Source organism: Thamnophis elegans, chromosome 2, assembly GCF_009769535.1.
Source record: "Thamnophis elegans isolate rThaEle1 chromosome 2, rThaEle1.pri, whole genome shotgun sequence".
Taxonomy (NCBI): domain Eukaryota; kingdom Metazoa; phylum Chordata; class Lepidosauria; order Squamata; family Colubridae; genus Thamnophis; species Thamnophis elegans.
In genome coordinates, this window is record NC_045542.1 from 64,077,726 (window position 1) to 64,105,323 (window position 27,598).

Genomic DNA, 27,598 nt, shown 5'->3' on the forward strand with positions numbered 1-27,598 from the left:
AGACGAAGATTCTGCATAGATTTGATGTGCTATCACTAAAACTGGAACATGGGACTGCTGATCGTCTTCAAATATCTCTGCATTCAGCAACCCAAACAATGTCAGAAGATACAAATTCTCGTTGGGAAGACAGAAAAGCTGCTTACGATCTGTGGTATCAAAGGCTTAAAAGATTACACTAAGCTAAAGCAGATACCTGAATCTTTAAAAAAATGCAAGTTGTGTTTAATGAACATGAAAAACAAAGACCTTCTTCTAGTGGTGTAATTCTTTGAAGTCTGCTACCAGTTTGGTGAGCTGCTACTGAGCATGCGTTTTGTGTGCACATTCGCACTTTGTGTGCATGGACCCGTGCAGCGCTAAAAAAGGAATATTTGAAGCCTTCTGAGTCTGCAAAGGTAAGTAGAAAAGCGGGGTGGAATCCACTGTGCCATACAATTTAGATTAGCTAGAAAGGGGGAAATCTAACAATTCTAGCTAATATAAATCGCGGGTCTCAGCTGATCATCACTCAGCTGATCGTTGGAAATACCAGTTCACCCAAACAAGTAGCATTTTTTACTATCGTTTTGGGCAAACTGATCTGAACTGGTAACATTTCACCCCTGCCTTCTTCCACAAGAAATTACTGTTCTTCTTACCAACTATTCCACTACATAAGAGAAGAATGTACTTTTCAAAATATAGGTGAACTCTCCCTACATGAACCCATTCATATATGTTACATCTGCTACCTTTTGCTCTGACCAGACAACTCATTGCCAAATATGTTGATCACTAATTTTTTTTTTTTGTCCTTTTAAAACTGTTTATTTCATTTTCATTTTCATTTTATACAATCACTTATATACTGTGCATTTAAAAAAAAAGGGAAAATCGATGAACACAACTCATCTTCCACCATAGAAAACCAACATAGCACTTCAATCCCCCATACACCCTTTCTTCTCCCCCTCCAACTTTCATTTCTCCCCTCCAACATTCCCCTCTTCTACTTCCCTTCCCCCTCAAACATTCCTTTCTCCCCTTCCCTCCATCTCACCCTCCTTACATTCCCCTCTCACTCCCTCTTTACTTCTCCCTCTTCTTTCCCTCTACTCCTCACTTTGGTGTATCTCTACAATTCATTAATCTATTCAGTTTATATTTTACTCTAAAATTAAGAAAAATGAAAAGAAAAAAGAGAAAATAAAAGAAAAAAAGAAAAAAAAAGAAAAGAGAGCAACAGTATACAAGTGCATTCTTATTGTTCTGAAAATTGGGACTGTATTTCCACCCTCCCCCCTCCCCCCCTAAACCCCCCTCCCTAACCCCCTTTCGGCTTCCCAGGTCCCATACCCGGCATAACTTTTTATCAAGCACAGTCTGGAGTATATTAAAATCAAATAACTTTAGAATTAAAAGATAAAAGATAAATGAAAAACAAAAAAAAAGGAAATAGTAAAAAAAGAAAAAAAACCACACACACACACAAAAAAAAGGAAAAACGGGAAAAATCAACAAATTCTCTACATTAAACTCAGCTTCCCATCATTTTTAAATCTTAAACAATGTACCTCATTCCTAATTTCAGTTATTTTATTACTTGCAGTATTTCAAACTATATTGAAACCAAGTAAGTTAATTAAATGGAATTCCAGCGAAGGCCTTATCTCTTTATCTAAATATCCAAACCTTTGATTTATCTCTTTTACCTCCTTCTCTATTAAACCATTTAAACATTCAAATACTTCTCTCGGTTTCCTTTTCCAACTCCTCCCATCCTGCCTTTACCCGTGTCCATATATATATTTTATTTTCATCCGTACTCCTCTTATATTTGCTTCACCTTCCTGCAGACTCTATAGGTATATCTTTCCAAACATTATATTCAAATAACAATTTATACAAAGATCAGCTTACTTTCTGTCTCAAAATAAACTCTACTTAAACCTTCACTACCCTCCCATCTACCCCACACTTCCCAGCTCCATTCAACCCGAACCACAATCCAAGAAGATCACGATCTCCGCTCTCCTCACCCTAAAAAATAAATCATGAACAATTAAGTAGAAATTCAAAGTTATCCATCGAATCCTGTTTAAATCCCATACAATATATATTCCAAAATCATCGCCACTTCTTTCAGTCTCTTTCAGTCTCAATGTCTCTTCGTCAGTATGCAGCTATACCGTTTTACCCAAGACAGAAATCACAAAGTATTATTCAGATTAAAAATTAAGCAAATGTTTTAGAAGCATAACTAAGTCTTTATTCTCTACTCTTCTGCCCTTCCGGAGGGGGAAAGCAATGCCTCTCGCCTTGTAGCCACGTGTTTCGCTGTTTCTCTTCTCCTTCTCCTTGTCTTTCTCCATGTCCGGGTAATTCAGGAAGTCCCGCCTTCAGAATATTGTAATAGAAATCTCGGGCTTCCCAAACAGAGTTGAGGCAATGTTTTTGGTTATCAAATGTAACAGTAATACCAAACGGCACTTCCCATCTGTATTGTATCTGAGAGTTTCTGAGTTCCTTAGTTAAGAAGGCATAGTCTCTTCTGGCTCTTAATATTTGAGGTGGTATTTCTTTGAAAACAATCAAGTCCTGTCCATCAATTCGCAGCCTATTATTGTAGAACTCCTGTATTATCGCGTTTCTGGGTTCTCTTGTGGCAAAATATATAATTATGTCCCTCGGAAGTTGTCGCTGTTTTGCTACGTACGAATTATGGCGATAGATTTTTTGAATCTGCCAATCAAAGTTAAGTCCCGGACTTCCCACCGAGCGACTAAAAGCCTCAAAAAAGGTCTGTTTCAAATTCTCCTGCTCATTTTCACGCAATCCCCTAACTCTTATTGCAGACTCAGTCTTCTTATAATTTATCATGACAAGTTGTTTTTGCGCAATTTGGATTTCCTGTTGTAATATTTCAATTTTAGATGTCAGGTTGGAATTAGCTTCTTCCAAAAGTTCCAATTTATCCTCCATTCCAGCAATATAATCTGTCATAACATTCATAACCTCGATCATATCCTCCTTTGTTTGAGCAATCTTGGCATCAAGTCTGTCATAAAAGTCTGAAATAAATTTTTGCATTTCCTCTCTGAACTCTTTAAGGATTTCAAAAAGAAATTCTTTCGTTAGCAAATCTCCAGTAGAGGGCGTAGAAGGCAAGGACAGCGGCTTTGTAACAAATGCCTGAGATGAGCGTCTGGGTTTCGATTTCGGTGCCATGATAAAAAGGGAAGCAAACAGAGTCTCTGCTCACGTTAATTTGAGATAAGGTAGTTTCAACAAACCCCTGGCAATCAATAAAAAGAAATCTTCGAGGGAACAGGGCTAATTAGTTTGTAATCCCTTAAGTCTGTCCAGGAAGTTGAAGATATATCGTTATAGCAAATGCGGAAGTTACAAAATCGCCATTTTTTTTTAAAGAAAAAAAAAAGGTTAAACAAAAGGAGTCTTTTATAAAATTGAAGCTGGTATTTTAAATAGAGAAAAAGGAAAAATTCACAGGTATGTTCACTGCCCGGATTAATCTTAAATGGGTTAATTACAAAGGCTTGTTCTGGGGGGGGAAGTAACTCGCCTAGAGCTGAAAAAAAAACAGCTGAGAAGATCTGGCCGGAGTAAATGACTCAGCTTTCGTTGATTCACTCTCTTTCGTTCGCAGCCAAAAAGAAAAAAAGGCTACGAACTTCAAAGAGGACTCTAACTGGCTGAGGGACCCTCCCTACTTTTTCCTTAATGGAAAAAGAGTTATCTAAGATCTTAAATAGATATACGAACCAGAACTCTGAGGGCAGCTTCATTAAGCTGCCGACGGCGGCAAGAACCTCCCCCGGAAGCCTCCCCCGGTCACTCAACATGTCAACTGCCATGTGCTTCGCAAACCGATAACAGCTGCCAGAAACTCTAGGGAGGCTGGATGGGAGGATCCTTTGAGGAAAAGGAAACTTAGCTATATCTCACTGGGATGGGCTTCAAGGACACCTGGCTGGGAATGGAACGCAGCTGCATACCAAGCCTATGCCTGAAGAGATTGTTAAAAAAAAAACACCATCTCATTTGAATTTGATTGGACTTGGGGGCCCAGTGATGGGAGGTAACTAAGGGAGGGAAAAGTTAGACTTGGTGATTTTGGCACACAATTACAGTTCTGGCTATGTCTTACTGCAATTCCCTTGACTTCTTGTAAACTATATCTTTTTTTCATAAATGGAGTTAAGGATCATTCTTACTTAGGAGTTCAAGCTGAGGCAGGTCTGACACAACACTGATTTGTTAGCATATAATCAATCAATTAATATTCTAGCCTATTCTAAAATGAAGGAGCTAAATTATGGGGGGAAGGGAGCTAATGGAATTGGAATTGGCAAAGGAGGCTGAAGGTTGATTTTGCTATCTGCAGGAAATCTTACAACAGTATGGGTTCCCCTGGAAATCTGATGGAGAAAAAATGAAATTACAGTACCAGATTGCTTATGCTGTGAACACTCATAGTAAGTTCAGCCACAATTTACTTAGCTATAAATAAGTATTATATTGTAGAAGCTACATAAGCCCCTATTTCCCTCTTCCCATGGAAATTGGACCCTGCACCGGCACACTTCAGCATCTTAAACTGAGGTACTTAAATGCTAACAGATTAATATGTCAATGTATGGTCAGTTTTGGTTAATTATAAACTTGGCATAACCCTGCCTACTTTCTCATACTGTGCAGTCACCAGTACTGGACTTTAATATTAAACTTCTCAGAAGCTGGACTTTATGATTGGGATTCACCCAATTCAATTCTTTGAGCAAGTTCCCATAGCCTGAGAATCCCTGCAAAGAGGAAGCTTTCAAAGAACAGCTCTTTCATGCAATTGGGAGACAAATGCCTTCAGCCTACAACAAATAGCAGTTTGTTCCTTTATTGGACTTATATCCACCCTTTCCTTCAGTAGTTTAATGAGGGACACATAGCATTTCTTCTTCCCCCCCACCTCACACAGCAACATCCCTATGAGAAAGCAAAGGCTGAAAGAGAGCGAGCAACACAAGGAGCTTCCATACCCGTTTCCAAGGATTCAGATGGCTTAATCTGATGATACTAGCCCTAATACCAATCATTGGGCAGCATGGTGGCTCAACATTTAAGACTCTGAGCTTGTCTGCTGGAAAGCCAGCAGCCCAGGTTTGAGACTCAAGCGCCACATAATGGGGTGAGCTTCCATCTTTGCCCCAGTTACTGCCAACCTAGCACTTGAAAAGCATGCAAATGTGAATAGATAAATACCTGGGAACTGTGACATTATGCTGGCCACATGAGTCTAGAAATGTCTTTGGACAGCACTGACTCAATGGCCTTGAAACCGAGATGAGCAACGCCCCTAGAGTCAGCAAGCACTGGCGGCGTAAAATCCGCAGGGACTCCTAACACCATTCCTTAACCACTCCACTGCACTTACCTAAGGTCTATTATGCAAAGCAATCTTTGATTCAATAACAGAGCCATCTTCTCCCTCCATATTCAGTGGTGATTATACTGCTGATCCTGAACCACTAATTTGGGTGCAGCATCTGCAATGTTCTTGAAGGATGTCCCATTGATTTTGTGTCTGGCATCTGCTTGGATTCTCATTACAAATTGTCTAATTTGGCACTGCTTCTTGCATATTTTCTTGGGGGATAACATGATGCAAATGTTTAGTACAGCATTTCTCCCACAGATGCAGGCAAAGGAAGGAGGAGTAGAAAAAAATGGACAAAGAATTTATCCTTAAGTTACCTTGAGGATCATTTAATACCAGGTGCAGCAAAGCCGTCTTTAGTTCTTTGGCTAGGAGAAGATGCCAGGAATATGAGCAGGGATAGGTTGTATTATGAGGCCCCTTGAAAAGTTCTACAACAGTAGTTTTCTATTGTGTTCATGAGTGTATTTCTTCTTCTGCCATAAAGCAAACATTTTTGAGCCCATCTTTCCAGATAAAATCTGCCTACTAAATATGGGTGAGCAGAGAATACCTATCTGTTCTCTGAAGGCACAGAAAAAAAACCATTCTGGGCAGAAACTTCTTCTGGAGTAGCTTGTCCAAAGAGTTGAGAGAAGTCCCTTCCCTTATGATTTTCTGGAAACTTGTTAAAACCTGGTTGTTCTGGAAGCGGTTAGCAGAGCATTATCATTGCAGTACTTGATTTTACTGTTTAACATATTGTACACAATGCATACACTATGCATATAATTCGATTGGAGTGGTATAGAATATTAGTCCATTCATATATACAGAGACAGACCAGACAGACAGAATTAGGAAGATAGCTGAAGGACAGTGAAAATACTGCAATCAAATGCTTCCTCGTTTCTGTCTAGAATATGACATAGGTGACACTTCTCAGCAACATCCCAAAAATTATAAGGTCCAAGGATCTTATAATACTTATACAAAAAAGATGTGAAATATAATCCTTAAATTTTGCTTACTTGGTTAAATTTAAAAGATTATATTAATTTTTAAAACCCTAAATAGTGGGAAAGCCTGAATATAATAGAATATATCATATATATTCAGGTCACCTCCCAATGACCTTGACCTGATGTAATCTCCTTATCACAAGACCCATCACAAGACTTACTGATGACTCACTGATTATCCATCACTAGACCCTCACTTGGCATACCCACACTTGAAGCCCTTATAAACAGAACACTGACACTTGACACCCCATAAATTCTACTGAAGATGTTACCTAGCATAGTAACAATTTATTCAGAAACCAACCTACAAGTTCAGAGAATGAACCTTCACCCTCATAATGGAATATATCTCCCATTGCTAACCTGTCCAGGTATTATACAAACTGATTCTTCTGAAGGTGCTCCTCCAGTTCCAGGCTGCAAAAGCATCAAGATACCTTCAAGACCATCTATTCTATTCTCCATTCTCCTGACTCATCAAGGGGGGATCCTTTTAGTGGTGCCTCAGTTCTATGAGGTGAGGCCAAGCTCTGCTTTTCCATTGTGATACCTACACCCTGGGACATTCTTTCTTTTAAAACTAGACTAGTCCCTAGTAATGTTTTCTGGTCAACAGAGAAAATCAAACTCTTCAACAGGGTCTTGGAGAAATGATTTACAGTATATTGCTATAATATATTGTTATTTATTAGTTATAGGTATTATTGTATTTTAATGCATTGTAACTTTTTACGCTTGAGGAAATATGCTTTTTTCAAGACATGACATAATATAATATAACATCATAATAGAGTTGGAAGAGACCTTGGAGATCTTATAATCAAGCCCCTGCTCAGGCAGGAAACCCTATACCATTTCAGATAAATGGTTGTCTAATCTCTTCTTTAAAACCTTCAGCATTGGAGCACCCACAACTTCTGGAGGCAAGTCATCCCACTGAGTAATTATTCTGTCAGGAAATTTCTCCTTAGTTCTAGATTTCTTCTCTCCTTGATTAGCTTCCATCCATTGTCCTAATATCAGATGCTTTGGAGAATAAGTTGATCCTCTCTTCTTTTTGGCAGCCCCTTAGATATTGGAACACTGCTATCATATCACCCCTAGTCTGTCTTGTAAGCTACAGTGAGTCAGATAGGAATATGGACCATACAGATTTATTGGTTGGTTGATACTATTATTCTATTATTTATATTTCTATTATTTCTATTTTATTCTAGCTGCTTATAACTGTGGACTTCAGGAGTCATCCAGGCATTTATGCCTGATTTTCTCTGTTTAACCAAGAAGTGTTCATTCAACAGTTTTTCAGGTGTTAATGAATTTTGATACAGATTTTAATCCGTGTCTTTAAATGCTCTCTGTTTGTATGCTAATTGTTGTGAATTAAATTGAATTTAGATGAACTGTATTAAATAGTTGTAGATAAAATAATTGGACTTGAGGGGTAGGATATAAATCTAGTAAATTGATAAATCATCACATTTCTTGGAAGAATAATTTCCGTAAATGGCTTACAAGATATGGACAAAGTACTGTTTTGCTCAATAGGTATTTAATTGAAATTGCAAAAGCTAGCTTGCCTACTTTCTAGGTCTTCCTGCAAATGATGTGCCCATGAAATGGGGGCAAAGGGGAAGCACCCAGTAATGAAAAACCCTTTCCAGAAGGATTTGCTTTGCATTTTACTTGTCGTTTGATAGATGATCTTTCAGTTCGTGCTTTGAAAACTTGTAGTTGAACTGGCTGTCTCCGTTCCAAATTCCCAGCTTCAGGGGTGGCTTTGGATTTAATGCTTTTTTTTTTTTTTACTGTTTTATGTTATAGTCTGATTTTATATTTTCCTGTGAGCAGCCCAGAAAACTATTGTTAGGAAAGGGCTGGTTTTCTAAATATCAAAATCAACCAATAGCACACATCTGCTGGGGGGTACCAGCCTGGCAGGCAGAAAGCTATCTTATTTTATTTTGTATCTCGCGTCGCTTAAGATTCACAGTTGATCCATTGTGACCGTGAGCTCTTTTTCTTCTGGTACTTACAACAACAGAAAAGCATGAGATCGGCTACTCTGAGCTGAGAATAGCCTTACTTGCTGAGTTTCTACCTGTCATGTAGACAGAACGATCAACCTGCAAATGGGGAAAGGAGGGGGGGATGTTTAGATTCTGTTCATCGTGTTGCTTAACATGTCGCAACAAAGAGGCTGATGGAGCTGGCAAATCCTCCCTGGGCTGTTTTCCACAACCTCAGACTTTCCCTGGTAAGCTTTCCAGCAGGATTAAGTGATGTACAGCCATGCAAGCTGGCGTCTGCGTTTCAGGGGGATGAGAAGAAAATTAAACACACTCCAACTGGCAGCAATCAACAGGCCCTTCAAAAACAAATTCTCGGTCTTTCCCAGAAATACACAATGAGCACAGTGATCATAGTACGGTATTGAAATACTGCCTGGTATAGAAGGTGTGCCACTATAGCTTGTTGTCTATTCCCCTTGACTTTCTTCCCGAGAAGTAAAGAGTTTCCTACCCAACATTTATGGGGAACAGAACTAGATGGGCCCCTGAAACAAGCTTGTCAGGTACCACCCAATGCACCTGAAATGGTGGGGCTTTTTCCATCACACAGGCATGATATGTCACTGAACCGCAGCGATGAAGGAAAGGTAGTGTAATGGTGTGTTGGTGTATCTTGAGAGACAGAAAGAAGAGCCAGAGATTAGACAATTGCCATGTAAATGATGTCTCAGCTCACATAAGGATGCCATTAGACTGATATTAGTCCTTCCAGATAGTCCAGTCAAGAAACATGGTCATTTCTTTATTGTAAGGTTACTTTAGAATCTTGCAGGACTGAAAGTATTTCTATCCTCCTTTCCTTTTACTCTCCAGAAAACTAGGAAGTGAAGTCCTTTCCCTCTCCCCTTCTATCTATCTGCCTATCCTTTTGTCTGGGATAATGAAAGATGGATAACTCAGCTCATGAAGACATGGGTGTCCGGTGTTAATTCTGCCTCTCTTTACATAAAGGTCAAACATTGTCTGCTTGTCAGCTCTCCCTGGTAAAACAGACAAGAAACATGATTAAATGAACTAATTACTTTATTATAAGAATACATCAACAGAATCTTGCAAGTCTCAAAGTACAACAATACCACTTTTAAACTATCTGTTCCATTAGAGTGAGTCCATCCTAAGTTCCTTCCTTTTGTAAAGCCACTGGGGTCTCCTGCCTCTCTTATCTGATTGTTTCCTAGCAGCATCTCTTCCCCCACCATTCCCCAAGGTCAGCCACACTTTCTATTACAATGCTTGACCTTTAGTCTAAGCCCAGCATAGACAAATATTGGGGGGAAAGCTGCCAATGGACCAGATGTTATTTGTTTCTTCTACAGGGAATTATATGAGTCTATCAACTGATGATTTACTCCTTAGATTTGTTTGAGCCACTATTTTAACTAGTAGAGTCTCAGAAGGGCATCAGCAGGGGCTCTAACTGGAGAATGAGTTTATGAAAGAGTGAGAACTTTAAGCAAGGACCTCAGAAATTGGCCAAAACTCCATCTAGTGCAAGAATATCATTATAGACCCAGCATTGTGGACTACGTACTGTTTTGGCTTTGAAAACTGTAATTGCTATAGGCACATAATGTTTCCCTTAGAGTTTATGATATCTGGATATTTATAGGCCTTTACTCAGTTTTGATGTTTTGATGGTTCAGATATGAGGTACTGTAGGTTGCTACACCACTTAGTAAATACCATCATCCTCATTTGGTAGGATTATTTTCTAGCATTTGAGTCTGGCAATAAATGCTAGCATATGAAGGTTTTGTCACAAGTCCAGAAGGGATACACAAAAGACAGCAGCAGCAGCAGCAACACACTGAATACTGTATATACTCAAGTATAAGCCTAGTTTTTCAGCCCACTTTTTGGGCTGAAAAAAGCCGACTCGGCTTATACTCGAGTCAGTGAAAAATTTGCCCGAAATGGAGGAGAAAAAGGGGCGGGGCCATGCCGCTGGGTGAGGCTCGTGAATGGCCCGGCGCCCCTGTGAGTTTCCCCTCCCTCTGTGTCAGTTTGCCGCGCAGCGCGCACCGCACCATCCCCCCCCCCTCACGTTCTAATGTAATGCAGGGCTGTCTTATGATTCCCCTTCCTCCCCCTCCTGCCGCTCTGCAACGATGTCCCACCTCCTCCTTGTTATGGCAAGCAGCCACATAGCTATGTCCCACCTCCTCTGGTACAGTGATCCAATGATAGGAATCACTGTGCCGTGTGTCATAGGAGGCGGGACATCGCTCCCGCGGCTGCACGGGACATCATCATCACAGCGGGACATCAGCATCATGAGGTGAGTGAAGTATTTCATTGAATACACTGCTAGTTTACTGTTTTTCTTTGAAATAAATATTCAAAAACATTATTGGTATCTATTTTTATTTTTGAAATTTACCGGTAGCTGCTGCATTTCCCACCCTAGGCTTATACTCGAGTCAATAACTTTTCCAGTTTTTTGTGGTAAAATTAGGTGCCTCAGCTTATATTCGGGTCAGCCTATACTCGAGTATATACAGTACACACATTGGGTTTGAGCTAGAAATTTGGCTCTAATGAGACCCTTAGGATCAAGACTACAAAGTACCTAGTTGCTAGGAAAGTGACTAAATTATTTGCCATGACAATGATATGTATGTTTGATTACCAGATGGAGTAGAGATTATCTTTTTCTCTAACTAGGTTATGTTTCTGTACCTACTTAATAGGAAACCAGCTTTACTGAAGTCAATGGGGCCAATTTCTAAAAGAGCATGCATAGCATTATGCTGTTAATCCATCAGAGCAGAAATGACAATCATCTTATACCACTTGCAACATATTTCAGAAAGAGTGCTAGGAAGAAATAAATTCCCATCAGAACCTGCATGTGGATCTCCAAATCATCAATTTCACAACAACGCTAAAACATGCTCACATACAGTACATACCCAGATTATCAGTCTGAAAAAGATTGCAGAGGTACTCCCTGAGCCTAAGCCTTGATTTCAGTTCAGTCATACTCTATGTCAGGAAAGATGTTCCATTAAGTATGGATATAGAAGAGAATGAATAGAAAACTGTTCTGGGGATTTATGATCAGGACAAACCAATAGCACTGATCATTTTGAAGTCTGTTATTGTCAGAGTTGTTCCATGTGAGATGAAGTTTCTATGCACCGGACATTTTCTTTAGTGATACTTGATAAAATTTGCTGCAACCAATATAACATGATATCCACAGAGATATTGGGGGGAGGGAGGTACCAAAAACAATGGACATTTGGTCTTTGAAGAAAATGCTGCAGAGAACTGGAGCTTATAAACTTGCTGCACTCCAGGAGCATAAACTAGAAAAGCAAGATGCTTCATGTGACCATTGACAAAGAGACTTTCTAATATTTTTCTCTTTCATGACAGTGCGGATAAGGATAGAAGCTATACTTAAATATACATCTATAGAGTGTACTAAAAGTCAGCTCCCATAGGCCAATCATAATGTTTTATTAATTTTTTTCAGGGAAAATGTTACTAAGAAATGTTCAAAGGTCATGCAATAAAGTGTTTAGAAGAAAATGGCAAACTATTCAGACTTTTAATGTGATTAAAGACTTCTAAGTTCTCTATGGGGCCTCACTTGTGGTATGCCCTATGTATTAAAGCAAACTGTGTATTCAGAAAGGAAAACACCCATTCTTCACTGGAATAGAAGCTGAAGGAGAAAATTAAGGTCCATTTATGACTGATCAAATGGCGCCAGAGTTATTTGAATCACATATTAAAGTTCACATAACATGTGGAGAAATTAGAGAGGCTGAAAGACAGATTACAGAGAATATAATATTTCATTCATTTACCTTTGCTAGAAAAACTAGAACAAGAAAATCTGGATAACTCAAGAGATGAAGAGCAGGAGGGAAAACATGATCACTTGTCTATTGCAGAAACAATTACAAATAAGGCTACAGGAATTAGATACAGTAGCTGGCCAAATCCAGCCTCTTAACATAGCAATAGTAATAGAATTTAGCTTTATATACTGCTTCACAGTGCTTTACAGCCCTCTCTAAGTGGTTTACAGAGTCAGCCGATTGTTCCCAACAATCTGAATCCTCATTCTACCCACCTCTGAAGGATGGAAGGCTAAGTCAACCTTGAGCCGGTAAGATTTGAACTGCCGAACTGCAGCTGAAGTAGCCTACAGTACTACACTCTAACCACTGCGCCACCTCGGCCCACATATTACTGGAATTGTTTCCTTTGTACCTCCAGCTTCAAAAGCATCATCCAACTAGGGAGAATCTTATGCCAGCTTGAAATCAGTTTAGCCCCCTTCATTCTGTAACAGAGGCTGTGCCAGAGAGTTCAACCAAATTCTTGCTGACTTAGCTGTGGGATATGTAACAGCATACCAAAAATAAAAAAACCAGTATTGTTATTGTTGTATTTAAATGTTGCTGTTCTTTCCAGCTTGTGGAATTCTGTCTTACAACAGTTCATGGCTTCTCATGAGAAGTTGTTTTATGACATTTTTCAAGAACGAAACAAGAACACCTAAAATTAAGGACATGGATTGGAGACAAGTCATTTGTGTTCTATCCCTTTGGTAGGGAGGTTAGGGAGCCTCCTTTCGGGAACCAGTGCAGTGATTTTTGCTCCTTTATTTCAAAATAGCCTGTTTGAAAACCATTGCAGAACTACACAATACCCTGGAGATTTCAGCAAGCAGAAATGGTGCTCATGTAGAAGTTTGAAGACATCTGATGGTTTTCATGCATGGTGTAGTATGGTCTCTAGAAAGAAGAAATCCCATCATATATGGCAAGAATGATACTACTGTTGAAACAACTGAAAATGTTAAGAACGTAGGAAAACACTCAAGAAATTGAAGGAGTGCAACTAATACTGTATGTGATCTGAAACATTACTAGATTAAAAAAAACTCTGTTGCTAGATAAATAAGATAACTTATTCTAAAACATTAAGTTTATACAATACCGCAGTGGTTCTCAACCCTTTGGGGGTCAAACGACCCTTTCACAGGGGTCACCTAAGACTATCGAAAAACACGTATTTTTGATGGTCTTAGGAACCGAGACACCAATTTTATGGTTTGGGGGTCACCACAACATGAGAGCCTTTATTAGAGCCTATCTCGTGGCAATACGGGCGGCGAAACGTTCGCATTTTGCTGCCCTTATTGCATCCGCCGAATCGCACCCAGCCGCCTTGTTTAGAATAACCCGCTCCCTCCTGAAAGGGAGGGATGCGGGTGACCCTCTACAGGGTAGAGCTGAGGAATTTGTTCAGTATTTGACGGATAAAGTCGCTCGGATTCGGACAGAGCTGGACTCCAATTGCACAATACCAGCTGAGGTACCGGGGGAGGGTCTTGAGCATGCTTTATGGATTGAGTTTCAACTGGCTTCTCCTGATGAAGTGGACAAGGCCATGGGAGCGGTGAGTGCCTCCACTTGTATACTGGACCCGTGTCCCTCCTGGCTGGTCTCGACCGGCAGGGAGGTGACACGCGGCTGGATCCAGACGATTGTGAACACCTCTCTCCAGGAGGGAATCTTCCCACCCCTCCTAAAGGATGCGGTGGTGAGACCCCTCCTGAAGAAATCGTCTTTGGACCCAGCCATTTTGAGCAACTATCGTCCAGTCTCCAACCTTCCCTTTGTAGGGAAGGTTGTTGAGAAAGTGGTGGCCTCGCAACTCCGACAGTCCTTGGATGAAGCCGATTATCTAGACTCTTTTCAGTCGGGTTTCAGGCCTGGTTACAGCACGGAAACTGCTTTGGTCGCGCTGATCGATGATCTCTGGAGGGCCAGGGATAGGGGTCACCCCTCTATCCTTGTGCTTCTTGACCTCTCAGCGGCCTTCGATACCATCGACCATGGTATCCTTCTGCGACGGTTGCGAGAGGTGGGGGTGGGAGGCACCGTTTTGCGGTGGTTCTCCTCCTACCTCTTGGACAGGTCGCAGTCCGTGTTGGTCGGAGGGCAGAGATCGACCCCAAGGCCCCTCAAGTATGGGGTGCCGCAGGGTTCAGTCCTGTCCCCCCGCCTATTTAACATCTATATGAAGCCGCTGGGTGAGATCATACGCCGGCACGGGATTAAGTATCACCAATATGCAGACGATATGCAGCTGTATCTGTCTGCCCCGTGCCAACTCAGCGAAGCAGTAGAAGTGATGTGCCAGTGCCTGGAGGCTGTTAGAGTCTGGATGGGAACAAACAAGTTGGCACTCAATCCAGACAAGACCGAGTGGCTTTTGATGTTCCCTCCCAAAGATTGTCCAACTGTTCCATCTCTCAGGCTGGGGGGGCAAAATTATACGCCCCTCAGAGAGGGTTCGCAATTTGGGAGTCCTCCTGGACCCACAGCTGACTCTAGAACACCATCTGTCGGCTGTGACCAGGGGGACCTTTGCCCAGGTTCGCCTGGTGCACCAATTGCGACCCTACCTGGATCGGGAGGCCCTTCAGACAGTCACTCACACCCTTGTGACCTCAAGACTGGATTATTGTAATGCGCTCTACATGGGGCTGCCCTTGAAGAGTATTCGAAGACTCCAATTAGTCCAGAATGCAGCCGCGTGAGCGATTGTGGGTGCACCAAGGTACACCCACGTTACACCTATCCTCCGCGAGCTGCACTGGCTACCTATTAGTCTCCGAATCCGCTTCAAGGTGCTGGTTGCTACCTATAAAGCCCTACATGGCATCGGACCTGGGTACCTGAGAGATCGCCTCCTGCCGATTACCTCTCTCAGACCAATTAGATCGCACAGGTTGGGTCTCCTCCGGATTCCATCTGCCAGCCAATGTCGGCTGGCGACTCCCCGGGGGAGAGCCTTCTCTGTTGCAGCTCCGGCCCTCTGGAACGAGCTCCCTGTTGAGATCCGGATCCTTACTACCCTCCCGGCCTTCCGCAAAGCCACCAAGTCCTGGCTGTTCCAGCAGGCTGGGGGGAGCTGAGAAGCATCTACCTCCACAGAAATTGTGAATGTTGGTTTTGTTTTTAATATGTTGTCTTTGTCTCGTTCCCCCCTTTCCCTTGTCTTTTGTGAGCCGCCCGGAGTCCTCCGGGAGTGGGCGGCATACAAGACAAATAAATAAATAAATAAATAAATAAATAAATAAATAAATAAATAAATAAATAAATAAATAAATAAATAAATAACTGTATTAAAGGGTCGCGGCATTGAGAAGGTTGAAAACCACTGTAATACCACTATGTTCAACTAGAATTTTGAGGCAAGAGATTCCATAAATTTATCTATGGAAAACAATACACATGAAAAAACACAATTCATAAAATTGAATCTCATGCATCTGAGACAATTTAAAGATGAAACATTATAAACATCTATCTTTGTTGCTTTTTACAGAGCATCATTGAAACAAGGAGAATTAGTTTGGATGGAAACTATGGAATGAAGCTGATTCATCTCATGTTTTTTCCCCCAGTCTCAGCATCAAAACTAGGAGAAAATGTTGACCTAGTTCCTGCAAATAATTAAATAATACAATTTTAAAATATATTATGGACAAGATAATACAATACTGATAGCCAAGAGATCACTATTGTTATTTGAACTGTAGAGAGGAATTAAGGGTATATGACAGACCCATTTTTTCAAGTAGCAAAATCTAGGTCTCAAAATATTTATTGAAAGACATACCAGTCTTCGGAGGCTTATATTATTTAAAATAAATAGATGCATCCTTGGGCCAAGCATTAGAGGATGTATGTAGCTTTGCAGTGTGAGTCATACTATCAGAAATACATTTTAAATGTAGATTGCCTCATACATTCCAAATAATAACTAGATGGAGGTTGGAAGTCAAATTATTTGAGCCTCAGTGGAAACGTTATCTACTTTTATTGGTTTATTAATCAAAATATACAATAGCATCCTTGAAAGCATTACAAGCAAAATAGTAAGTCATAGCAATACCGAAAATCTATATTTATATGCTGTTCAAATATTTAGATTTTAAGGTGTTACATGGATAATTCAGAGACACTTCAAGAGAGAATGTGTGAAGGGATCAATTTTAAGCAAGTTTTCTAACAAAACAAGGCACAGTGGGGGTTAGTGAAAGTAATAAAGGATTGTGTGCATGCATATACAAATGCATAAATGAAAGCATTCTGTGAAAACTTTAAAGGTGTGCTCTCTCTATAATATTAAATCTTTCCTTCTGTGCTAGGTAAGGATGATAAAAATATACTTTGCAGCAATGACAATAATTATACCCTTATCATTATAAATTATAGATTTACTCTCCCAGTCACCAACACCCATCACCATTATTTGGTTGTGCAGGTAATAATTGGAATGCATACAAGTGACCTGAAAACATTTGGAGGGGTGAAACTCACAAACAGCAAGGAGTGAGAGGGTTATGAGAATAAACATGAGTTGAAGATTGATTTGTTATTGGAAGGCTAACAGACCCAGAAACCAAAAAACATTCCTCCAAAGTTGTTCAGAATGCTCAGGTAAATAAACCCCAAAGCAACTTGATAACTCATTTTGAATTTAGTTATTTCTATTTTAAGAGTTGTGCATGTTACATGGTATTAGTTCCACACTTCCATTTTCTATGTTGATGTTGCAAATTTTCTATCAGGAGATCTTATACTTCTTGAACAAGATCAGTGATGGCAGAAAAGCTGCTCAATTCAATTGAAAGGATTTAAGTGTAGGGGTGGTATTCACTTACTTTCCCTACCGGTTCGCAAATGTGAATGTGTGTGTGCACTCGCTTCGCTCACCCACACCCTGCCCATGCATGCACTCAGCCTTCCGCGCATGTGCTTTGGCTTGAAAACGGGCCTAAATAGGACGGCATAGGACCAAGGTGAGTCTTGGCCCAAGGTGGGTCCCAGATTTCCACTACCAATTCAGGTGAACCGGTCCGAACTGGCTGAATGCCACTTCTGTTTAGGTGGTACTGATCCTACTCTACCATAGGACAATTCAGCAGAGTCCATGGTTCTCAGTTTATACCTGATGCCTAGTCAGTGCCAACATGTCTATCTTTGAGGATTGTTTCTTCTGCAATAGAAGAATTCTTTTATTGCAGAGAAGACATGGAGTATGGATATGGTTCCTTGAAGGAAAAGCCTTCCAAACTCAGACGGTAAATAGAAACAGATGTTGCAGCATTCAAATGTGGACCTTCTACTTTCTCCACTGTTCTCTTTAAAGTAAAGCTATTGGATATTCTTCAACGTCTTGCCACAGTGATCTTCACGGTTTCATCCAGGTGAGTGAAGCTGAAATCAGAGCTGCTGCCAAACTGTCATTAATCAGAGACTCAATTATCTCTTCAAAGCCAGACAATCTTCAGCACATACTCAATAAGATCCCACAAACAGCAATTTATCTCTAATTATCTAATCATCCTTCTCTAAATCTGCCACTTCTTATCAATAATCTTATTACTGTAATTAATTGCAGAGTTCATTAAGTACACTGAGCACGGCAAAAGTATACACAACACCCAAATTCCTCCCACATCGAACAAGGAGTAAAATGCCTGAAAAGGATATCTTCATTCCAGAAGAAGAAAACCCAGTATGATCTCTTTAATATTAATAAAGGGGAGGAATAAAAATAGAAAGGCAATTTTCCCAGGTCTCCATAACGACTCTGATACATAGTCCTTACCTTTAGTGATACATCACTATTTCATTACAAAATAGTTTCAGTGTAAGTTGATTTCAGTAGCAGTTGTGTTCACAGACCCTTATGGTCTCTAAAAATAGTAGGGATTAGCAATGGAATATAATGTAATTTCTGAATACGAAATAAAGAAGACTACTAAATCATATTTAATTGGGTTGTCAAACGTCTATGAATTTGAAAACAAAGTGAGACCCTTTAAACATAAGATACTACTTCATACACATTCAGGGATACCCTTATGTAAATAGAAATGCACCAGAAGAAAACAAAAAAATAATAAGAGTAAAAGCAGCAATAGCAATAGATTTTGAAATGGCTCTATGAACTTCTGCAACCTGTGGGTTTTCATTCATTTCATTCAAGAAAATCTATTGTCTTACTAAATTGGCAAATTTAGGAAGTTTCTAATTCCTTAATATTTCTAAGGTTTCATATATTATCTTGGGCACAACCATCATTAATGCACTTTTTCCACACTGTTCATAAATCTGCATTATTGTCTAAAAAGACTCTGCTCGAGTCTCCACAAGAGGCCTCCATACATTTAGGAAACATTTTAAATTAAGTATTGAATTGAATTGATTATATTTCTATGCCGCCCTTTTCCCCGAAGGGGACTCAGGGCGGCTCACAACCCAAGTCAAGGGGGAGGGGGTACAAATAAGGAAAAAAAAGCACGAACAAAACAATACCACAATTTAAAAACACACAGCAACCATACCATTCGAGGGGGGACAAAAGCTCATTAGCCCCAGGCCTGTTGGAACAGCCAGGTTTTAAGGGCTTTGCGGAAGGCCTGGAGGGTGGTGAGGGTTCGAATCTCCATGGGGAGCTCGTTCCAGAGGGCCGGAGCAGCCACAGAGAAGGCCCTCCTCCGGGTGGTCGCCAGTCGGCATTGGCCAGTGGATGGAATTCGGAGGAGGCCTAATCTGTGGGATCTAATCAGTCTATTGGAGGTACATTTATAAATGCAAGCACTGAATTATCTGGCCAATTACAGACATTTAATGAACTAATTGTAATAAATGAGTGAGTCTCAACTCAGTTTTTGGTATAAAAGTGCTATTGCCACCCATACACAGTAAGATAGATGTCCAGGATGGAGAGCTGTGTTGCAAATAATCTATGAATTATGTATAGCATTTATCCATCAATGAGTCAGATGGGAATCACGGTCATTTATTATGCAAGAGTGTCAAATAGAAAATTAAGAAATAAATTCTGTTCGTCCCTAAAGAACCCGTCTTTCTCATAAGGCAGTGCCAATACAGCTTTCCTCAAAAATCATAAATCATTTGTTTAAAAGTTGTCCAGATTTGTCAATTCCCATGAGTGTGTTTTGTTGATCAGCCTTGGAGTCCTGTCTGGACTTAAGACCAATGGTAAATAAATCCCACGGTGTTTAACATTACTTATCCCCCACTTTAAGTGGTTACAGTTCAATTGGTTAAGAGAGATAAGGTACTTCTGGAAGTCAATCATGCCCATCAAGCATGGATCTAGCATAAGTAATAAGTAGGGCTGGTTTCCCCACTCTGATGTTCTGTAGAAACTAAAGCTCCCACAGCCTGTGGTCAACATATCTATTCTACAACCTCTAAACAGTACCACTTATAAGCAGGTTTTTATAAGAAATAATAGTCCATGTCTCCCTTTATATGTGGATTGTAAAAGCTCTATTGGTGACTTACTTTGGTGTCAGTTCAGTGAACCATTAGCTTGAAATATGAGCATTTGTGGCCGAGACTGATAGCTTACATCCAATGGTGTATACATCCAATGCATTAGGGGTTGTAATTGGCTTCTGGATTATACTGAAACTGAGATACCTCTTCAAACAGAATACCATGAAAGTGAACAGGCAGGATGGACTTTCCTACCTATCATCTTTCCAGCCACAATAATCACTTTATTTCCTTCCAAGGTAATGGATACAAAATCCTTAATGATTTTATCAACTTTGAAGCTCTCCTTGGAGTTTATCAGAATAAGGTGTTGGAATGGAGGAAGATGTTACTTTAACATCAATGCAGTAAGGGTCATTTAACTCCAACTGAAACAGAGACTAGGGTATGGAAAGGAAGTAGTGCCATAGGAATACAGCTGGACCAAAATGTTTTCAGGTCATATTTGTGCTAGAGTCATTTGCAAGTTGGGAAAGGCCTAAATCATCACATCACTATCAAGTTAAGGGTACCTTCTTCAGTCTCCTGCATCCACAAGTTGTCAGCAAGGGAAGTCAATAATTTCCTGGATGGACCAGACAGAATCAGTCAACAAAGCTTCCTAGCATTGCTCTTTTATATTGCAGTGGCACTGAATATTGCAGTATTCATCACCTTAGAGCAGTGTTTCTCAACCTTAGCAACTTGAAGATGTCTGGACTTCAACTCCCAGAATTCCCCAGCCAGCATTCGCTGGCTGGGGAATTCTAGGAGTTGAAGTCCGGACATCTTCAAGTTGCCAAGGTTGAGAAACACTGCCTTAGAGCCTATGTCTTCACACTTAGAATTTTGAGGTCACTTCATGCCTTTCCCCCCTTCTTTTTGTGTTAAAATACAAGTGCTCTAAGAACTATTTTTTTTAAAAAAAACACACAGGTGTTTAACCTTGCAGTTTGTCGAGCTTTCGATTTCACACTTATCATGGTTGCCCTTTAATATGCCGTACGTTTCCCATTACAATTCTCTTTCAAGCCACTCTAATGGGGAAGATGGAACAAGTTCAAAGACTGTGCAGTGCCACTGAGACCAAATTGCTTCCACTGAGTATGGATGACCAATTCATCCACTGTGGCGGCAGCTTTTACCGGCCTTTTTATCATGCTGTTCTGTTGAATAAAGGGCGCTTGCATTTTAGAAGAGCCTAAAATATTAAGATTCAGGAAGTCAGAACTTGCTTTTAATACTCAAATCTCACTTTAATTCCCAGAAAATTATGTTATAGTGCTTGATATTTCCCTATGAAGAGTGGTAAGTGGAAATCTACACAGAGGAATAAAGACTCTGTGCTGTTTCTTTGTAGAAATAAAGTGAGCACAGCGGGGAACTTTTAAAAATGAAACTAATAGTGTCATGATACCAGCAAAGGTTATTATTGAGTTCCTTTATTAATGACATTTAATTTTTCATCAAAGCAGTGAATTGCAAGAGATTGCATTACATATCTAGTTGATGTCATATCTGTATCCTGCCATATTCCCTTATATTCCCTTAACAATATTTTTTTTAAAAAAAATAGAAAAGCAGAGGGAGCTACAACTCAGTTTCTCAAGCATGGATTTTAAAGTGTTAAGATTTTTTTCCCTGAGATTATTTTTCCCCCAACAAATGCTTAAGCTTCTCAAAATAATAAGGCAGCGTTTGTGCTAGAGATTTGAGATTCTTGGTGCATTGTGTTTATGATGCAAAGCAATTCAGATTCTAACAAAGCATTTGTACTGCCAATAATCTCACACGCTAAGTGCACACCGGTATTACTTTGTCAGTAATCAGATACATTCCTTGGAGGCAAATAGATCTGGCCTCTTGCCGTGGATTTTGATAATAGTTTACCATCTCCCATCTGAATCAGTTATCATAGTTGGAGATTGTTTTGATGACAAGTTATCTCCAGAGAAAGCTGTTTTCATTCATTTGGGAAGAAAATGTATGCTGTGACTCTTCTGTCACCATTGTTGATATTTTACTAATAATAATTAGGCATCCCGATGACATACTTATACCATATTTTCACCTAATGAGGGAACACCATGGTTAACTGTAGTGAAAATGTAAAAAAGATCCTCATAGAAACTGCAAAAACAATGAACAGTATTATAACAAGCAACTAGTGAATTGAAATTATGGGATCACTCAAGAAGAATTACAGGAATCCTTATTTAAGCTTTTAATATGAACTCTCTTCTCTGGTTCTCCCACTAAGTCAAAAAGCTGGTTTGAGCTTAACATGTACAATGAGACACATACAATTTGAGCAGTAAGAAAACACAGTATCATTGCAAAATAGGGAGCAGGAGAAGGCCATCAATGACAACAGAGTAGAAATATTTTTTTATAAACAAACTAGTTGATAACCCGGCGTTGCCTGGGTATTTATTTATAGCAGGGAAATGTCTGGACCAAACATAATTTCTAATGTTGGATTTTCCCACTTACCAGAGGGAGCCCCCTTGTGGAATGCTGTGAAGCTGTTATCATGCCAACTCCACTGCACTGTACAGTAGAAGCCATTTTAAGGCACAACAGGCTGTATCATAACAGAAAACATACCCTGAGGGGTGTTAAGGGTGTCTTAACCCCACAGTATTTGTTTCCAGAGAGTAAGTCATCTGTGTACCAAGTTTGGTTGAAATTGCTCACCATCAATAAAGAAACATCTCAAATATACTCATTTATGCCTCAAAGTGCATAAAAGACTCATTTTTAAGTCAATGCCAAAATTTGGCTCTGGAGAAAAAAATCCAGCACAGCAACACTTGCTGTTTACATCATGCAGCAGTAGTAGGAGTCAGGGGTGGGTTCCGGCAGTCATACTGGTTCGCTTGTGGGCACTTTGCGTGCATGCTTGATGCGCATTGCAATAAAAATAACTCTGCAGATGCACAGAAGCAAAAACAAGATGGCGCTGCCAGTTCCGGCAACCCAGGCCACCAAACTATTACCAGTTCAGCCAAACTGGTCTGAACCAGTAGGAACCCATCACTGGTAGGAGTACTAAAAAGAAGTGCTTTTTTCTGCATTTGATGACTTGAAGCTTCATTAGCAAATACAATTATTCAGAAAATGGAGCTTGAACCACTTGCTGTATGTTTTTATATGCCATTCAACACAGTGGTGTTGATCTTTCAAGCTTCTCATGGTTTAGGACCAGTACACCCAAAAGACCATTCATTTCAAATACTTACTCAACCCTTCCATTCTAGGCCTCCTTGCCAAATGAACTGTGGCTGAAAGGAAACAGGGAAAATAAGCTTTTTAGGATCTGGATCTCTGTTGGTGAAATGGGTCTTCCCATTGAAGCTTATGCAATATTTATGTCACCATTCGAGAATGTTTCAACTGAAGCCAGCCTTTTTCACGCTGACAGTAGACTCCAAATACACCAGGATTACAACTTCCAGAAATATTGATTAGCACAGCCATGCTAATTGGGAATTTTGAGAGTTATAGTCCCAACATATCTGAAGCTCTAAGACTGGCTTACATGAATTTCTTTGCCTGTTTACCTATTATTTAAACATGTCCCCCGTTTTGTAAATTGGATAATAGTTATTACTTATTTATGGTACATAAACCAAATAGGCACCTTTTATTTAACAATGTAATAAACTTGAAACCCTGTGGTGTGCTTGAAGATAATTCAACTCATCTTTCATTTTTTTTAAAAGATGTATACAAGCATGAGACAACACTGGGCATTCATTCATTCTCTGAAGCGAATACCAAATAAGAAAAGATGACCTTTTTTTTTTTTGCTAGAAAAAGAGAAGTGAAGTCTAAACTTGCAGGAGGAGAGCGACCCCTGCTAAAATCCATTTGGATGGTTTCTCTTTAGTCTTCAAGTTAAATGTCCAAATATAAGTAGGACCCCGTTGGCGGGTTTTATATACAGGACAAGGATATACATTGCGTGCGTCTTGCTTGTCAACAAGGATGGCTTTAATGAAAATAATCGGCATGGGTGGAGTCAAGTCCTTCAGTCTGGCATCAGCAATCAATCCAGTCTGCAAAGAGTAATTTAAAAAAAATGAGATATTGCTAGCTCTGCCTATTCTTCTTACAAGAGATGAATCATTCTGAGCACAGAACGTCATGCAAACAACCCGTTTTGATTACACTACCAGAATATTCATAACAGGCAGCTTCACACTAGAAGTATCACATTTGCCTCAAAGCAAGACACTTCATGGTTACACACTCAGAAGTGATTCAAAGTACAATATTTTGCACTCCTTACCCTTAATGCCATGTCCAAAAACTTCTGCATGAAGTATGTTAATTTGTGCAGAGTTTTGAAAATAATGAAGCAACTATGTAATCACTTTTGTATATATTTAACTGTTCCGAATTAGCCAAGTTTGAACTCCTTAAAATAGGTTAATCCTCGCAAACATAAGCCTGAACAATAAATGGACCAGGAAGCAGAGCAATTACCAAGTCACAAAAGTATTCAACAGTGCCTCGTTAAATAGTACCTGATTCTTGGGAACAGAAATCCAAACAAATATGACTGAGACACTCAACATTAGATGGAAGGTAAAACATTTATATTTGGTTTTTTTCCATTGGTAATGCTAATAGCAGCTTCAGAGAGGGCACCTTAGGTGAAGAAAATATGACGCACATGTGCATGGATTAAGCTCCTCTTCTCCCCATGCTGCTGCTCTGATCAGATTTGGACTTTTCTGCAGTTGTTTTTAATCAGACATTAAAGCAGTGTGATATACTGCTTGAAAGGAAACTTGCCCTTTGCATGCAGTGTTAGAAATACAAACTGGTCACTGAGTAGAAAAGCACAAAGCAAACAAGGGATGTCAAGCTGGACTCAAAGAGCAGCACCTCTAAGTACAGAGACTAGAATAAAAAGTGGAAAGGATCAAAGAATTGTAAAATTATATTTATTTATTTACCAAATTTATTGCCCGCCTGTTGTGGCATGTTGGCCGCTGGGCCCTCCAGCAGCCAAATCAGATGAGGAGGGGGCGTGGGAGTCAGGGTCAGCATCAAGGCAACCTGAGAGCTCCGAGGGGGAAGAGGGAATGGAGCTGTCAGAGGGAGAGAGAGACAGAGGCATAGCCTGGGCTGTCCATCAGCCCTCAGATGGAGAGTCAACAGCCCCTAGGTCTAGAGGTGCTGATGAAGAAGAGGAAGAACAGCTGGGTCCAGTGCCTGACACACGGATGCACAGAAAGCAGAGGAGAACAGTGGAAATCAGTGGGCCGAAGGAAGAGCCACAGGCATGAAATGTTTTTAAAGCATTTTTTTTACTTCCAGTTCAGGCAAACCAGAAGCATTTTTTACTATCGGTTCGGGTGAACCAGTCCGAACCGGTAGTAAAAAATGCTTCTGGTTTGCCTGAACTGGTAGTAAAAAAAATCCTTTAAAAAAAGTTTTAAAAAGTTCCAAGGATTGCACGGCACAGCTGATTGTTACAGCTGATTGTCAGAACCTCTCTTTTTTTGGCCGAATAGGTAGTTAAAAATGCTTTTAAAAAGTTTTTTAAAGGTTTCGATGATCGCGCAGCACAGCTGATTGTCACAAAGTGAACCAGTAGCAGACTTCAGAACATTTCACCCCTGAAGAATCACCACTGCTAGCAAAGCCCCATTCTAGCCCTGGGGACAAAAGGGGGCGGAGATGAACAGATGTGGCAGACAACTCTTCATCTCCCTGCTGGGTAGACTTGTTATCCTGCAGTGAAAGAGAAACTTTTTGCCGGGGCTGCTGGCGCTCCTAATAAAAGGAATCATTGCTTCAACTACAGAGGGTTTGTCACAGTGGTGGGTTTCAAAAAATTTTAGAACCTCTTCTGTAGGTGTGGCCTGCTTTGTGGGAGTGGCTTGCTGGCCATGTGACCGGGTGGGCATGGCCAACTTGCAAAATGTGGTGAAACTCACTTATCAACGCTCTTGCTTAGCAACCAAAATGTTGGCTCAGAAACTCTGGCATTTGAAGCACGCGAGTCTTAAAGCTGTCAAGCTACAAGACCCTTGCACCCTTAACCCTTTAGAAAAAAAAAACCAGGGGTGTTCAAACTTGACAGCTTTAAGACTTGTGGACTTCAACTCCCAGAATTCCTCCTCCAGTCATGTTGGCTCAGGAACTCTGGCATTGAAGTGTGCAAATCTTAAAGCTGTCAAGTTACAAGACCCTTGCACCCCTAACCCTTTAGGAAAAAAAACCCAGGGGTGTTCAAACTTGACAATTTTAAGACTTTAAGGTTTAGATAGGACTCTTCGGGGCGAGCGGTGTGATTGGTGAGCCAGCCAATCAATGAGCAGCAGACGGGGCAAGTGTGGTGTGGACGGGCGGGGGAACAGAGCTGGAACCGGTTCTAAATGACACGGTAGATTTGTGGGACCTCTTCTATAGAAGAGGGTAGAACTGGCAGGAATCCACCCCTAGTATGTTGTGTTTGGGGAGCTGAGTCAGAACACTGCTTATCTTACCACATTATTCTGGGCAGCTTACAGTATGAAATTGTAATCATATTGCCTTGTCAAAACAGGTAGTCCCCAACTTACAATCACAACTGAGCCCAAAATTTATATTGCTAAGTGAGAGATTTGTTTAGTGAATTTTGCCCCATTTCACGATTTTTCTTGCCACATTTGTTAATGAATCCGGTAATGAATGAAGACTGATTTTGCTTGTCAAAAGGTTGCAAAAGGTGATCACATGACCCCGGGACACTGCAACCCTCCTAAATATGAATTTATATGAATATAAAGTTGTCAAGCATCCGAATGTAAATCACGTGACCATGGGGATGCTGCAATGGTTGTTAAGTGTGAAAAATCATCATAGGTCCCTTTTTTCAGTGCCATTGTAATTTCAAATGGTCACTAAGCAAAGTGTTGTAAGTTGAGGACTACCTATATAGAAACATGGAAAAGAGAGATACGCAAAGCTATTAAAATGATATCCCACAAATCACTGTTTCCTCTGGTATCTAAGCACCTCCACCTTTCTAACTAATGATTAAAGATAGCTAATGAAGATGGAGGAGGAATCCCTGCATGGATAATTAATGGCAAAACAGGAAATTCACTAACATTCAATTCCTGTCTTTGCCTTAATTAAGGCAATGCTTATTCTCCAGAATATAGCCTTCCATTAGCTAGCAGGCAAAGGCAACTTGATGATTAATTAGCAATACACAGCAAAATGAAAGGGATGGTGTAGAAGCAGTGGTGGGATTCAGCCAGTTCACACCTATTCGGGAGAACCGGTTGGTAACTTTCTAAGTAGTTCAGAAAACCGATTGTTGGAAGAAATCTCATTTTATTTTTTCCACTTTACAGGGCTAATCCTATAAGGAAGGCAGGAAGGAAACATTCTGGTGCTGTTTCTAGCCTAATCTTTATTGCCCTGCTTACAGAAACTGCCTCTCCAGTTAACCCTTTTACATAGTAACAGCTAAGGTGAAGAGCTCATCGACATGAGTGATGTTGAGTTGGCTACGTTCACCCAGTTCACATGACCACCGGGCAGAGGTGGGTTTCAAAATTTTTTACAACCTCTTTTATAGGTGTGGCCTGCTTTGTGGGAGTGGCTTGCCGGCCATGTGACCAGGTGGGAGTGGCCAATTTGTAAAATGTGGTGAAACTCACTTAACAACCCTCTTGCTTAGCAACCAAAATGTTGGCTCAGAAACTCTGGCATTTGAAGCACGCAAATCTTAAAGCTGTCAAGTTA

At 40.3% G+C, this 27,598-nt stretch overlaps 1 protein-coding gene across 1 annotated transcript in view; it reads right to left on the reverse strand.

Annotated features, from left to right (window-relative positions):
* Nucleotides 1–23,676: 23,676 nt before the first annotated feature.
* DNAH9 (dynein axonemal heavy chain 9) overlaps nucleotides 23,677–27,598 on the reverse strand; it is a 224,102-nt gene continuing 220,180 nt past the window's right edge. The window contains 1 exon segment of the mRNA XM_032239026.1: nucleotides 23,677–23,904. Within this exon segment, the coding sequence (XP_032094917.1) occupies nucleotides 23,677–23,904 (228 nt within the window).